Source organism: Neofelis nebulosa, chromosome 2 (genome assembly GCF_028018385.1).
Source record: "Neofelis nebulosa isolate mNeoNeb1 chromosome 2, mNeoNeb1.pri, whole genome shotgun sequence".
Taxonomy (NCBI): Eukaryota; Metazoa; Chordata; class Mammalia; order Carnivora; family Felidae; genus Neofelis; species Neofelis nebulosa.
Window position 1 is genome coordinate 198,110,417 of NC_080783.1, and position 15,941 is coordinate 198,126,357.

Below are 15,941 nucleotides of genomic sequence, written 5' to 3' on the forward strand. Positions count from 1 at the left end.
AGAGTTCATTCATTCTAGCAATAGCACCTAAATAGCTAGTCCTGTCTTCAAGAACATTCCAATGATCTACCACTGCTGTCCCAGTTCTCTGCAATCTGGTTCCCATGCCAGATTTTCTAGCCTTCACACTAAATCTGGAGCCCCTAACACATTTCTAATAAGTGCCCTTTTATTTACATTATCTAGTCACTTTGTTGCTTATAACCAATGAACTCCAAATGAAACACTGCCCCACCTCGTAAGTTATTGACAGGATAGAGTGGGATTTAATAAATAGAAGCTGACACTACGATCATAACAAGTAAATTCAGTATAGATCGTAAACCAACATATAAACATAGTTGTGTTGTAAATAGGATATGGATGACAGGCAAGAAAAGTGTGCCCACTGATCACCTTCCAGGCCACCGCCTGGCAAAACTATTTTATACTTAGGATAAAAGTCCCACATCCTTAGCAGAAATCACCTTAACCTACCTGACATGGGTCTTCACTACCCATTCTACTCCAGGAAATGCCTCAGGAGTTTTCAATCACCTGAAAATGGAGAAGTAAGAGGTCAGTCTTTTGAAGAGGAAGTTTTAAAGACATACAAAATAAAAGATAGAGATCCTGCATGCAGTTTACACATTACAGGAGAGAAACATGCAACTTTAAAGAAATTTTAAGTAACATTTCATTGTGAATATCAATATGGGGACCTATAGGGGCTCATCCTTGTACATTTTTAAATAGCTGAGCAGAAAGCTTGACTTTGGGGAGCAGCAGGTCTAATCTACATTCATTGAAATTTTACAATGTGTCATTTAAGATGTCAGACTTTGTGCCCAGGTTACATTACAGTTCACTTGTGATGGGCAGGATTATTAAGAGTTATGGCTAATTTATGCGGCAGCATATGGTTTTTCTTTTTACAGCTATTTTTATTAAACAAGTTTTGCAAAGTTTTAACATTAAAATTAACAGCTAAAGAATTGTTTATGCAAGTTGCTGTCACAGTTTATGTAAAAGAGAAATATGTGCTATTAAAATCAGACATTTAGGTTACCTTTGGTTTTTTGCGATGCATGTTAGCTTTACACATCCTGATTCTCTTGCGATAATTTTCCTTTAAAAAGGGGGGTATAGAGTGATCTCTTTTCATCAAAACAAGACATAATGCCCTGAAAGCTGACTTCAAACCATGGTTGAAAATTCAGTTATTTACACTTTATCACAATCTACAAATACATTTTTTTGTTGGTGTGTTTTAAAAAGAAAAAAAAAATGTCCATCATGCACTGCTGCAGGCAGCTTGGCACTTCATACAAGAGGATTTTTCACCCCCGAGCAGTTTAGGTGGCTCCCTTAGGGAAGGCATGAGAACCCCGAGAATTAACAGAGGAGTGGAAACAGGGCCAACCAATTCCATCATTTCCTCTCTTGGTCTCTCAGGAGGGAGTTCAGAGCCAGCCTAACATGCCAGATCCTGCCCCAGCCCGGCTGATTTGTCAACAGCATTTCTGGGACTGGAAGGGAAACCCTTAAGGGCACCCAGGGTTTGCTGAACTGTCGTATCTAAAGGCAGGTGCTATCTCTTTCCAAGCTCACAGAGGTTATTTGGTGTCACTCTTAGGGCCACCTGGGGGCTCTACAGAAGGTGCAAGCGAGGGTGGCTGGCACTTTAAATACTGAGGCCTATGTATGGAAACCAATCCAAGTTTCGGCTCAGTTGGGTTTTTTCTCTCCAGAAATTAGAGCTTGTGATATAGGACGGATAAAACTGCTGTCAACAACTTCCAGGGGGTGAAAAAGCTTTGGTTATTTTTAAACTAAAACTTAACAACTCGATAAACTTTTTTTTGGTAAACTTAAAATAAAATCCCCCCCACCACTTTTAAGAATGTCTCCAAATTTTTAACAAGCCCATTAACTTTAGAATTAATTTAAGTTTATTTGAAAGAGAAAACTATTTTATTGTCCACCCAAAAAAAATGACAATTCATCACATTTACTTTGATTAAAAAAGGACTAAACTTTATTGACAAACTGCTGCAGACATTTTGACATAAGTTTAAGCTACCTATTTAGGCAGACTTACACATGTAGCATTTAATCTTCCAAGAACAAAATGGGAGGACGGTACAAATCCAATTAGGACTTTAACTTATGTACAAAGTGGATTTTGATTCCTTTTTCATTCAGCTGCAGTGTCCCTTTTTATATCATGCTAGTGTTGAGACATACTTCACTAACTACCTTGGGAACAGTTCAATATTGACAACTGTCAACTTAAAAAAAATCATCAGCTTGTGGCTCTAAGTGTCCAAGTGAGCTTTACATGGAGTGCAGAATCTCAGATGGACAAAACACTTTGTCTTTTTAAATACTGAAATTTTAATTATTAGTATTACTATTGAAAGGTTTTTCATGGCTAAAAAGCTCTGCATCAAATTCAATCCAGGTGGCCAGCCCCTCTCCCCAAATCAACCTCTTCAAATCGTACTCCCCGCTAAGTATCTCTCAACACTGTATGTCTGGGGCTAGATTTCAAAACCCACATAATGAAAAAGTCAGTTTTACAAACCTAATTTTGTTGTTGCTGTTGTTTTAAATCAATTAACGTTAAAAATTGCATCAACTATTTAATTCATGAGGATCTTTCATATTAAAATTTAACCTTAAGATTCAACCGCCATGTGCTTTTAAAGGAAACATTTTTAGAGACGTCTGAGCTCACTTTTACATGGTGGCACCTACTGCCGTTAACGTTTGTGATTTTAAATCTTAAACAGCCCTGAATTTTGAAATGTAGCCTAGTTTGGGATTCTGCAACTACAACTTTACGGGATGCCTCAAATCAAAACTAAGAGAAAGTTAACAAGCCTTAAACTTCAGAACCTTTAAAGCAAGCAATGTCACTTTTGAAACTAACAGGTTTGTGGTGTTTTTTTTTTTTTTTACTCAACTTCTTTTTTTTATTATAAAAGGTACATTTCTGTTTATATTTAAACAACAAAGAAAAAAAGCATCTACACACTTAAAAAATTAATTCGATATTCCTAAATCTATTTTAACTCATTTTAAAATACTACATACAGAAGCCAGAATGCAGAGTTAAGAATGGAGTAAGGTGGGGAGAAGAAGGGGACCACGAAGAAAAACACTTAGACAATTACTTGTCTGTTGTGGGTAAAGCAACAGGAATCCTGGGAGATACAAGAAATCAGTAACAACTTTGCTCATAACTGATATTTTCCCCTCATGTGTGTTTTTAATAACGTCCATATGGGTGCTCTCTGTATGCTCCCTTCACTGGCCTAGCTGGAGGGGCCTTCAGCGACGGCCTGGTCCCATTCCAGTCGTCTTGGCCTGTGGGGAAAGCAAGAACAGTTTAATAAACCACATGCCACTGGCATCTTGGGATGAGCAGGAGTAGAGTATATGGTAAAGATCACCAGAAACACTGCTTCGCTTCCAGTGTCATGCCACCTCCCAGTGGTCCTTGCTTTTTTGCTCTGCTTGGACCTCCTGAACAGTTTAGTTCATTTTCCAGCTGTAGGGCAATTTGGAGTGGGCAGACGAGAAACAGCTCAGAAAAGACCTGGAGTCATCTACAGCAAAGAGGTTCTCCACAGGCAACATGATCTCTACTCCAGGATAACCTAATACCTGGATAAACCCGACACCTTACTCAAGACAGTAAAACAAAAATCAGTCTCAGTGGGTCCACGACGCCCTTTTTCCTGTTCCCAAAGGAATTTGGCAGAAAGCCTCAGGTAACGTGGCAACTTTGGGAAGTCTTTCAGAATGGAAGTAGGCAGCTCCCTTTCCAACAGCAAGTCAGGTTTCCCTGTTGAGGCGTGTCCTCTGGCTCTCTGGGAGAAGCAAACAAGGGCCACATTTCGTGAGGCCTCCTCACCAACAGAGCTGGTCCACTGCTCTGGTGGAGGGAAGTACAACAGAATGCGTTTATAGCACTGATGAAGAGAATTCACTATTTTCTTTCTTAGGCAATAGCCCAGACAAGCCAGACACCATGGTTGACATCCTCAAATGGTTTTCCTTTGTCACAGGGAAAAGCCCGAGGGAGGTATCACTTACTTCTATAGCTGACCTTTTAGGAAAAAGAGTTGTGTTTATGAGCTTATTCTTCCCACTTGCCCCCATACTTTACCCAAGCCAGTTCATCCCTGAAGTATTTCTCCAGCTGCCTGCATTCACAAATAAGAGCCTCCATCACTATAGGTCTCAAACCTCTATGTGGATCTAAAGTCCCAAAGAATCCTATCTAAGCTTGTTTATACCCTTAGTGTAATAGGTATATTACATCCATCACTTTCCAAGTGGCTTCTGGTACCAACAAGACGGTTTATTTTTCTAATTCTGTTTATAAACGCAGAAATAGTAACAGATTAACTGTGGCAACATCATACCAGGAGCAAAAGAGGCAGCCTGCCTCTTTCAGTCCAGTCTCTTCTCTGGCAAAACAGAAATGTAATTTAGTCAAACACATACAGAGGCCCCATTGTACTGTCTCGCCGATGGAGGGAAATACCCTAGGGCAATCCCACCACCCTTCTAAATAGTGGCATGCGAGCAGAGCGGTGCAGTGTTACCGATGGCAACTGTCCAGTACCATTTAACAAGAACTGGTAAAAAACTATTTCCCTGGGCAAGCAGCTGACTGGCTACTACATACTGTGCTGAGGAATTAAGCTCAGCTGGTCTCAGCTCGAAAAGGCTCCCCACCCCTTCTTTTCAACCAGGGGTAAGGGGAGACTGTTAACTAGTCTGTTAAGATGACCTGTCAACTGAGGAGCCCCTTGCCAAGGACTCTGGAATTCCCTCAGGTATGCTGAAAATACATGCATTTCAAAGGCTGCTCTCTCTGCACCCACTGCCACATGGCACTCCCTATGGGGCCCATTAACCCAGGGCCATAACTGGCTCTTGAGGACACTCTTGAGCAATGTGTTTTCAACTAAACCTCAGGGAAGACAGCTTGGTCCTGCTGCCATTCCAGCCTCTATAGCTCTCTTGGGATCAAGGACTGACCTGACATGTCTCTAAGCCAGTAAGGAGCTTGGTGCCAGTACTGCCCTGACCTGGCTCCAGCCCCTAAGGCCTCAGATCTGAGACTGACAGGCACTATTCTTGCATCCAACCTGCCCTGGCCAGCTACTTGCCATCTAGCTCCCCTTCAACTAACATTTCCTCTACATAGATTCTTTTTGATGAGAGCTAAAACTGTTCTTAAAAAACAAAGCGGGGCTGGAGAATAAAGCTAGATACGATGAAGTTCTTGTTATCTACCAATGTGGCCTAAGCACCAGCAGCAAAGGCCCTGCAACATGACTTAGGCCTAGCCATCTCTCCTGACCTGAAGTAGAAAACGATCAACACTGGCTTAAAAGTCTGTTGTTCCAACCAGGCCAAGCTGGACCTGGGCCCTAGTTTAAGACATCCGCTTAGCTTTCCAAGAGTAACAGTAACCCCATCTCACCTTAAGAGCTCCTCTTTCTATGGCACACCACACAATTTAAGTAAGAGCAGCACTGCTATTGTCACATCTCCAACATCTCAGCTTTCTGAAGTCTTCTCCTTAGGTGGGTGACTGGCGGACCCCCAATAATCCAGTCACCAGCACTCTGCCTGGCACTTACTTGCACATTCTGCCCACCATGGAAATAAAGACATACCATAAGCTTCATAAGAATCTTGAACCTCCCCATGTCCATAGTCATAATATTCTGAATCCCTGAAAGTCAAAGACAGAGTGTTAGAGAGCTCGAGAGTTAAGTCTGTTTTGGTTTCACTTCCCCCACATCTCAGTCATTCTACTACATGTGTAATACAGGAAAACGCTAATTCTGCTCCATCTCCAAACCAGAAAATACTTCCAAAACATGTATGCGCTATGCATTTATAAAAAAATGACAATAGCAGAGAAAAATGGATACCACATAATTTAAAGTGAAAAACCAAAATTCTAAACTGACCATCTTAATCACAGTGCACACAAACACACATTTATAGGGCTCGCTGGAAAAGAATACACAAACATGCTATTCTGTCCCCACTGTAGAATTATGAGACACTTACAATCAATCACAGATACAATGCATATACACAAAAAACGTTATTTAAGAAAAGTGCAGCAAATAACCTCACTTATGGTAGTGGGATTCTAGCTTCCTTTTAAACTTTAATGCACCTTTAATGTGGCTGTGATAGTTTTAAATAATAAATCAAAACAATTTTAAAGGCATTTTCCCTTTATTTCCATGTGGTCATGGCTCAGGAATTTTCCATCTGCTATTTCCAGATTCTACACCATAAGATTCACAGTTATCTAAATGAAACAGATCCGTGTGCCTTACTGACATGGAAAGCAAAGGAGATACCCTCCAACGAGAAGCCACATCGCTCCCTAGATGTGTGCTTCCTAAATCTCTGTTGCTCCAGCTCCCTCCATCCATCCCTAGGACACGAAATGGCACTTCTGTTGCCTGACTCACCCTTGGCTCTGGCTGTAATAGCCCTCGTAGCCTTCATAACTCTGTTCTGCATATGTATCATCATATCCCTAGAACAAATAAAAGGATACCGAAAGTCAGAATCACACAGAGTAGGGGAGGTAATTACATCCCATGGGAGTATGGCAGGCTTCTGGATTAATAGAATGTGGAATTTCCCTCCAAAATTAACACCCACTGTGGAATGGCTGAGAGAGGAAGGGTTATTTTCTTTTTAAATGAAACAAAACTGGACCACCAACCAACCAAACATGTGGGCAGGAAAACAAGGTAAAAAGTTGAACTTCAGCATTATCAGTAGTAACTAGTGAAAAAACCCCTTAGTAAGACACTGTATATATCAAGGCACAGCCTATTTCCTGTTTAATCTATTCACACATAGTAAACCATGCTTAAAATGGAAAAATCTTCTTGTAGTGTAACAGTCACTACAAGAGAGCAGACTCCAGATCTTACAGGCAGTCCCTGCCACCTACGTTAAGGGCCTAGGTCCTGTCATTCAACTGCCTTTGGCAACCTTCTAGGTATTGGGAAATGGCACATTGTTCAAACTTCTTACATATTCTTCATATGTTTCTGGTGCAGGGGGTGGAGGCAAAGGTATTCTCTGGATGCCTGCTGTCCGCGCTCTTGGTGCTGGCGCACCCCTCACTGTAGGTGGAGGTGGCACTCCTCGAGTCACGGTGGCACCTCTGGTGATGGCTCCTCTCACTGGTGTACCACGCACCAGAGCCCCCCGAGGTGGTCCAACACCACGGCCCCTGCAAAGGAGAATTTATTTTTATGTTTTTAAAGGATAAACTTAAAAAAAAAAAAGTATTTATTTTGAGAGAGAGAGAGAGAGAGAGAGAGAGAGAGCGAGCGCACACGTGAGGGCACGAGAGGAGCAGAGAGAGACTGAGAAAGAGAATCCCAAAGCAGGGTCTGTGCTGACAGCACAATATGGGGCCACATGGGGTTCAAGCTCACAAACTGTGAGATCATGACCTGAGCCGAAATCAAGAGTCAGACATTCAATGGACATTCAGTTGGACTGAACCACCCAGGCGCCCTGGAAAATTTACTTTAAATAGAGCTTTTAAAACATAGGTTAGTTTAATGTTCAGATTTCACGATGCCTTAAATCAACTATTATTACAACACACAGGAATGTATGGGTGGGTAAAGGACCCAGTCCCACTGTGGACCTGTGAATGTCTCATCAGCGGACTACCACTTTGGGAAGTCTGAACACTCTATTAAAGGTCAGTCACAGGTAAAATTCTAAAGTCAGAGACCATTTTGAAAATGCTAGAACTGTCCAAAATTAAAAAAGCAAAAGTTTCAACAGGACAGCTGCACTTGACTATGACCAAAGTGCCAACATCTACTATTCCACTCTTGATGGTACAAATCCTGAGGCCCCCTTCTAAGCTGGAGCACCACTAAGAGAGAGATGCTACTGGCAGTCAAATTTATATCCTGTTTCTAGTCACCTCCATTATTTTTACCTGGGAACAGGTGGAGGAGGAGGTGCCGCTCCTCGGCCTCTCACTGGCACCCCACGTCCGCGAGAGGGCTCCGGTACTCCGTTCAAGTAGGAGAGCTCTAGAAACTGCTCCTGGCAGATATCATCCATCATATCCTGCAAATGAAAGATAATGAGGAGTACTGTGCTACATCTCCACCTTCTGCTGAGAAGTCGTCCAGCCCACATAAGCCTTGGATCCTAAGACCAGATCTGAATGCCTGGATGAAGACTCAGGTCATGCACTCTCTGAAGTCAAATGGCACCCTACCTGTCACCTCTTTGAGGAAAGTCCTGATGGCAGACCCCCTCATTATTCAGCTGAAGCTCTTCATCATCGGTCCCTACCTAGCTCTCAAGATCACTTCCATCCACTCTCCATGGACAACCTCCTTTCAAGCCATGTAAAATAACTTGTAGTTCAGAACCTGGCATACTTGTACATCCATTCGTACAAATAGCTTCCTCTTCCTGGAACAGTAAAAGCCACTACCATTAGATAGGCTCTATGCATTGGGCACTTTATAATAAGCTCTCAATAGATTCTGCAGTTTAATCTTCAAGGTAACCCTGAATTAAGTAGGCAGATCTTCCCATTTTACAGTTGGGAAACAGAATCAGGGCATATAAAGCCACCAGCCTAAGGATATAGAGCTAGTAAGTGGCAGACTCAATATGAATTCAGAAATTACCTGTCTCCCAAATCTAGGCTTTGAATCATCAGACTATATTGCCTTTTTTTGTCCACCTGAAACACTCAAACTTACTCTTACAAGACTTAATCTAAAATACTACCCCCACTCCCTCCTCTTTTTCTAGAGCACTGTGTATTTTCCCTACCCAAGCACTTACCACGTCATTTTAGAATTGTCTGTCTTTCTCACTAGATTGTGAGAAAGGAGCCATTTTTGTAACTTCAGACCCAAGCATAGTATTAGGCACCTACCAGATACTTAACAAATGTTTGGGATGAACAAGGAACCTGAGGCTCAGAAAAGTGAAATAATAACTTGTCCAAGATGACGCAGATAAAGGTCCCAGTCCAGTGCTCTTCCTACTGTACCAGGAAGCCTCTCTGGTACAGTTAATGGTTCTAAGGGGAAAACGGAGGCTCTGGTCATGGATGAAAAAATAGGGTCACTTTTTTTGTCTTCACAAGAGAGAAGAACTGAGTCAAATGCCATTTGCATATCTTTTCAATATTTCCTGATGAGAGCCATTCAGTTTTAACACTCCATGCTTTTTTATATATCCCAGGTGGACAGAGCTTCGAGAATAGATGATTCTAGTTACCACAGAGATGCCCCCCGCTTAATCTTCACCTCCTTCCTACCTTACACATTACTGACGCTTGAGACCCACAGAGGAGAGTCAAATGACCAATGACAGCCCCCGTGCCTAGATTCTTCTGGCTGAGGAAACCCAGATCTGCCTGGCAGGCATCTTTTCAGAAGATCCACTTACACGAAAGCCTTGTAAAGCTACGCCTTTTGAGAAATATGCTGAGACTAAGGATCAAGAGGAGACGGGCATTCCCCCTATTCCTTCAGAAACCGGGTGGCTAGGATGCTTCAATAGAACACCTCAAAACGAGTAAAAAGAACTCCATCAAGGGAAAATTTACCGGCTCTTTTTTCTCTCAGATATTTTAAATCGGCTGTTTCGTGTTTAAACATTCTAACGAAGCGGAGGTACTTGGAAGCAAAGCCGCTGCTGAGACATCTGAGACGGGGCTGGACTTCGTGGAGCTCGACATTATAGGTACACACTGCCTGTAAATTTTTGCTCTACTTATTCTCACATCTGCTGACACCACGTTTAGTTCCAACTCCTCACTTGACATACACAAGAAAACCAAGAACTGTATCTCCAACTCCTCTTAGTTTTAGTGATGCAAACGTGATGCTTACCCAATTCTAGTTAATAGTATTTCAATGCTTCCTAAGGTTCCAGATTCATCCTTGGTCATTAAATATTCAACTGTAGTATGTTAACTCTGACAACTAGCAGGACTTGCTGAAAGGCAAGAATCACACCATTTTCTACTTATTCAAAGAATGGACCCTCTGACCAGGTGGTAATAATTATCCAAGACAGGTAACTTGGTCTGTCCCAACTCTTCCTGGGCCTCATTTACATTCCAGAAGGAGATGCACACCCATGTGTTTAATATCATCGATAGTCGAGCCTGTTAACAATCATGCCTCTTTCAAATCAAACTCTATGTAAGTAAATTCCTCCAGGAGAAAGAGTCCTGAATGTACCTAGGTCAAAATTTAATCCATTAACACTGGATGTTAGAAGCTTCTTGCTGTTAGTTAACCCTCTACACTCTCTAGAGTCTAGAACATAATTCCTTGAGTACAGGGGGGTTTACGGCTATCTTAGCCATTTTATCATCATCACCTCCCAGTTCCACACTAGTATCAATACACTTAGCTCAGTGAAGACTCTGTTCAATCTTTTTTAACCAGATGTTAAAATGCCAGACACACTGTGGACTCAAAATACTGACAACAGATACGGCTATATAACTAAAACCATATTAAAGAATAGAGTGGGTTTGGGGCACAGTGCTTTAAGAACTAGGTACAACTAACAGACTACCACAGAAAAGTGAACATAAATGTAGAATTTGATATGCAATTTCAGAGATCATGATTATGCAGAGATCATGATTAAGAACCCCTGCCTTAGCAACAACACTAGATCCCAGTTCTCTCTTGCTCAAAGATACAGAATGTGGGATTCCTTACTGGTACTAGGAACTTCTTGACTTCCTCCATAGCATGGGCCATAAGAGCATAAGCCTCACATGGGGGTCCAAAGACTTCAATGAAGACATGCAGATCCATATTCAAGTGGGCATATTTGGGATCTCCACCTTTGCGCAGCTCTTCTTCCTATGGAAAAAATGCAGAAAAACATCATCACGTGAATGCGAGAAAATGATGCCGTTACCTCCAGTCCAATGAGACGGCAAAAAATAACCTAAACAGGTGAGAGAAATAGTAAAAGTGTAAGAAGAAAGCAAAACAAGGTCTGGAGAACAGTAATTCACACAACATACTAAACCTATAATTGGTCTGCTAAACAGTTAACTGAATTCGGTGCATTGTCCAAGATGACACAGATAAAGGTCCCAGTCCAGTGCTCTTCCTACTGTACCAGGAAGCCTCTCTGGTACAGTTAATGGTTCTAAGGGGAAAACGGAGGCTCTGGTCATGGATGCAAAAATAGGGTCACTTTTTTGTCTTCACAAGAGAGAAGAACTGAGTCAAATGCCATTTGCATATCTTTTCAATATTTGGTCATGAATTCGGTGCATTCACTGGAGCTCTTATTAGATGTATAGAAGAGACTCACTTAATTCCAGTCTCCATTCAGATAATAGCAGTTTGCCAAGCATGCATGCATTCATTCATCCATTCATTGCCAAGCATTTGCTCTTAAATCCCAAGTAGAGCCGTTAAACACCAGCTTTTCTTTTTTTAACTTTTATTTAAAAAAAAAAAGTGGGGCGCCTGGGTGGCGCAGTCGGTTAAGCGTCCGACTTCAGCCAGGTCACGATCTCGCGGTCCGTCAGTTCGAGCCCCGCGTCAGGCTCTGGGCTGATGGCTCGGAGCCTGGAGCCTGTTTCTGATTCTGTGTCTCCCTCTCTCTCTGCCCCTCCCTCGTTCATGCTCTGTCTCTCTCTGTCCCCAAAATAAATAAAAAAATAAATAAATAAAATAAAAAAAATAAAAAAAAAAGTTTTTTTAATGTTTATTTATTTTGAGAAAAAGAGATACAGTGCAAGTGGGGGAGGGGCAGAGAGAGAGGTGAGAGAGAATCCCAGGCAGGCTCCACGCTGTCAGCACAGAGCCCAATGTTGGGCTTGATCTCATGAAACCATGAGATCATGACCTGGGCTAAGATCAAGAGTCGGATGCTTGGGGCGCCTGGGTGGTTCAGTCGGTTGAGCATCTGACTTTGGCTCAGGTCATGATCTCACCGTTCATGCATTCGAGCCCCACATCTGGCTCTGTGCTGACAGCTTAGAGCCTAGAGCCTGCTTCAGATTCTGCATCTCCCTCTCTCTCTGCCCCTCCCCCACTCAAGCTCTGTGTCTCTCCCTCTCAAAAACAAATACACATTAAAAAAAAAAAATCGGATGCTTAATCAACTGAGCCACCCAGCACCACCCCCTCCCCCCGCTCTGTTTTTTAATGTTTATTTATCTATTTTTGAAAGACAGCACAAGCAAGGAAAGGGCGGGGGGATCCCAACCAGGCTCCATGCTGCCAGGCTCTACACTATCAGCTCAGAGCCTGATGCAGGACTCAAACTCACAAACCATGAGATCATGACCTGAGTTAAAACCAAGAGTCGGATGCTTAACTGGTTGAGCCACCCAGGTGCCCCTAACTTTTTTTTATTTATTAAGTCATCTGTAGCCCCAATGTGGGGATTGAACTCACAACCCTGAGATCAAGAGTAGCAAGCTCTACTGACTAAGCAAGCCAGGTGTCCCAGCACAAGCTCTTCTTATTTGCTTATATGGTCTGGGGAGTTCTAAGGGAGGAAGGAAATCAGGATAGAGTGAAGAAATTTCATGTAAATCTCATTAGCTAGAATAACACACTTCAACCGTAACTGTATTCATCTAGTGAGAAATGTGAGGGGACAAAAAGAGGCTCTGAGAAAACAATGTTTGTCAATTCAGGCTACATAAAAGGAGCCCTGAATAACTAAGTTTTAGGCTATACCCTGGTTATGACTCATCCAAACAGCTGACCCTAGAAGATAATACCGTTTTAGTGGGAATTTTTTTTAGCACTTACAAACACAAAGCCTATGGGGCTAGAACATGGAAAAACATATAAGCATTAGGTTCTGTTGTCAGGATTACTCATGGTTCCTTTCCAAATTCTTTTAGTGGGCTTCACATTCCAGCTGGCTAAAAAAAAAAAAAAAAACACAACAGCAAACCCAAACAACCAGTCCTCAGACTCGCCTGCAGACACAACGTTATTGCTCTCACTTTTCCATATTACCGGAAAGGGAATGTGCTGTTCACATTTTAGTGTGTTTAGTCTGGATCAGTTTTAGTACATCCAGTCCCCCTTCCAAGTTTTCACAGACAAGCTTACTAACATGAAAACTGCTACTGCTGCTTCTATTACTACTATACAGTTAAGAACCAGAAGGAAAAAAAAACCACGCAACCAGCAGGGCACACCTAGGCTCTTCCGGGTTCCCAAACAAGTAAATTAACCTGGTCTATAATCTCTTATATCCAAGGCAAATTTAAAGGATTTGCATCCTGTACATATACAAGTGTTGGCTTCCAGAAGGTATGTTTTCTTGCCTCACTCACGTGAGCTTACCTTGGCTTTGTCTCTCATTGAGCCCTTGCCCAGAACAGAGATCTTGGCACCTGTCTCTTCTTGCAGTCTTTTGATTGTATTCCCTTGTGGTCCAAGGATCTTCCCCACAAAATTGAACTGACAGAAAATAAAAACAGATTTCTATTATACTATATGTTAACTAACTAGAATTTAAATAAAAATTTGAAAAAAAAAAAAAAAAAGACTTCTAAATACCCATGTTCCTATAAAGCATTTCCATATATGTTATCTCATTTGGTCTTCAACAACCCTGTAAAATAGGGAGTTACCATTCCCGTTTTACTGAAAGATATACTGAAAAGGTGAATAATCTAAGATTATACAACTAGGAAGTAGCAGTTCCTAGACTTGAACTTGGGTTTCCTAATGTAATCTGGTGCTCTTTCCATATTATCACACTACAACCCTTAGTATTTTAACACACATAAATATTGGTAATGCAGTGACTAACCTCAGAACAGACAAATGACATTCTTTTGTAGTACTTGTTAGGTAAACTAAATATAACTAATCTTTTTCCTTAAAAAGCGGGGGGGGGGGGGGGGGGGGGGGGAGGAGAAGATGTGGTATGTATGTACAATGGAGTACTACTTGGCAATCAAAAAGAATGAAATCTTGCCATTTGCAACTATGTGGATGGAACTGGAGAGTATTATGCTAAGCGAAATTAGTCAGAGAAAGACAAATATATGACTTCACTCATATGAGGAATTTAAGACACAAAACAGATGAACATAAGGGAAGGGAAGCAAAAATAATATAAAAACAGGGAGGCAGACAAAACACACAAGATTCTTAAATATAGAGAACAGAGGGTTGCTGAGGGGTTGTGGGAGGGGAGATGGTCTAAGTGGGGAAGGGGCATTAAGGAATCTACTCTTGAAATCATTGTTGCACCATATGCTAACTAACTTGGATGTAAATTAAACAATAAATAAATTAAAAAATAAAAAATTTTTAAAAAGGGAAAGAGGAGGAGAAAAACAAGAAAGCATTTATATAAAAGCAAAATGTTAAGAAATAAAATTAACTTCATCTTGTCAAGGATTTGTGTTAAATTTCCTATACTTAGATTTCATGTCATTGTATCCCCTGTCAATTTTTTGACAGAGGACAACTCTTCAGTTTTTCTCTTTGAACTTGGAGGATGAACAAACATTTCAGAAAGAAACTCTTTTTGACAATAAAGTTGATTATATTTCCTTCCTGGCTCTAGGTATGCTGTTAGTTTATGGATGTAGATGTTTCAACTGCCAGGAACAAATACTACAAAAAGCAGTATTTGGAAGAGAAGCTTCACAGGCTCAAGTATCTGATGTGTCATAATCTCCAGAAGTCTTTATTGCAGCCCGTGACTCTTACACCTACAAAGATGATGAAGTGAGGCCTTTTCTGTCTTACCTTGGGATACTGCTTGACAGGTATCAGTACCCGCTCCTTCAGCTTCATGTTCTTGTGAGAAAATAAATCCAAGTAATTCTCCTCATCATCCTTTTTTGAATCTCCTTTCTGAATCTTCTCAATTTCTGAATAAGACAAACACAATTTAGTTTTGTTCTGGTAACTAAAGGCAAGTTTCCGAGTCTGCATAAAGCAGTAACAGTCGAAGACCAAACAGTTCAGATGAATGTGTTAATTTCAGAGACTGGCTGAGAGCACCACAAAGCTGTGTGGAGTTGACTAGGAAACCCAAAGCCTGCTTCTCATGAAAGCAGTTTGCTTTTCCACCCCCACCTGAAACCGCTACATCAGAGCCGTTCAAATGTTTCCTTAGAATAAATGGATTTAACAAAACCAATGCACAGAGATGGGGAAAAAGGGATAAATGAACGAAAAAAAGTCTGCATCAAGAAAAAGCACAGTCGTATCTTGATGAAAATACAAGTCAGTAATTTAAACATACAATGGAGAGCGCTGTTAAAGTTTCATTGTGACAGTAAGTAGTTCTTTGGATGATAGTCCTTAGGAGTTTGAAAGACACAGTTCTTAGTCTACCACTCACTAGTTTTGTGAACTTTGAAAAGTTATTCAATTGCTGTAATTTTTGGCTCCTTCATCTGTAAAACAGAAGCAATATCCACCTCATGAGGTTGCTATAAAGACAGAGTAAAATAACATATGTACATATGCTAATTAAAACCCTTGGGGGGGGGGGGAGGGAGGAGGGCGCCTGGGTGGCTCAGAGGTCGAGCATCCATCCAACTTCGGCTCAGGTGGTGATCTTGCGGTTTGTGAGTTCAAGCCCCAGGTCGGGCTCTCTGTGCTGACAGCTCAGAGCCTGGAGCCTGCTTCGGATTCTGTGTCTCCCTCTCTCTCTGACCCTCCCCTGCTCACGTTCTGTCTTCCTCTCTAAAATAAACGTTAAAACAAAAAAACATTTCCTAGGAAGTGCTTAATATACAGTCAACATTAGTCCAAATTCAATGTCCTAAAAGAAAAAATGCACCAAGGCACTTTCAATTCACAGGTCAAGAGAGTTTCATCAGATATGACCTTAGTGTTCAAAAAGATTTCCTATCATTAGGG

The 15,941-nt window shown here is 41.4% G+C and overlaps 1 protein-coding gene across 4 annotated transcripts in view; it reads right to left on the bottom strand.

Annotated features, from left to right (window-relative positions):
* The window catches only part of KHDRBS1 (KH RNA binding domain containing, signal transduction associated 1), a 37,823-nt gene that overhangs the window by 10,830 nt on the left and 11,052 nt on the right, over positions 1 to 15,941 (bottom strand). For 2 of the 4 annotated variants that reach the window (XM_058718255.1, XM_058718256.1), the window contains exons 2-10: positions 14,817 to 14,941; positions 13,395 to 13,511; positions 10,782 to 10,928; positions 8,009 to 8,142; positions 7,078 to 7,279; positions 6,501 to 6,568; positions 5,682 to 5,740; positions 3,159 to 3,351; positions 478 to 537 (exon numbers count right to left, since the gene is read on the bottom strand). In XM_058718255.1, coding sequence (XP_058574238.1) covers positions 3,254 to 3,351; positions 5,682 to 5,740; positions 6,501 to 6,568; positions 7,078 to 7,279; positions 8,009 to 8,142; positions 10,782 to 10,928; positions 13,395 to 13,511; positions 14,817 to 14,941 — 950 coding nt within the window. In that variant the 3' untranslated portion in view covers positions 478 to 537; positions 3,159 to 3,253. Of the gene's footprint in view, positions 1 to 477; positions 538 to 1,048; positions 3,352 to 5,681; positions 5,741 to 6,500; positions 6,569 to 7,077; positions 7,280 to 8,008; positions 8,143 to 10,781; positions 10,929 to 13,394; positions 13,512 to 14,816; positions 14,942 to 15,941 lie in introns of all 4 variants that reach the window. The other 2 variants (XM_058718253.1, XM_058718254.1) reach the window with 1 other exon arrangement.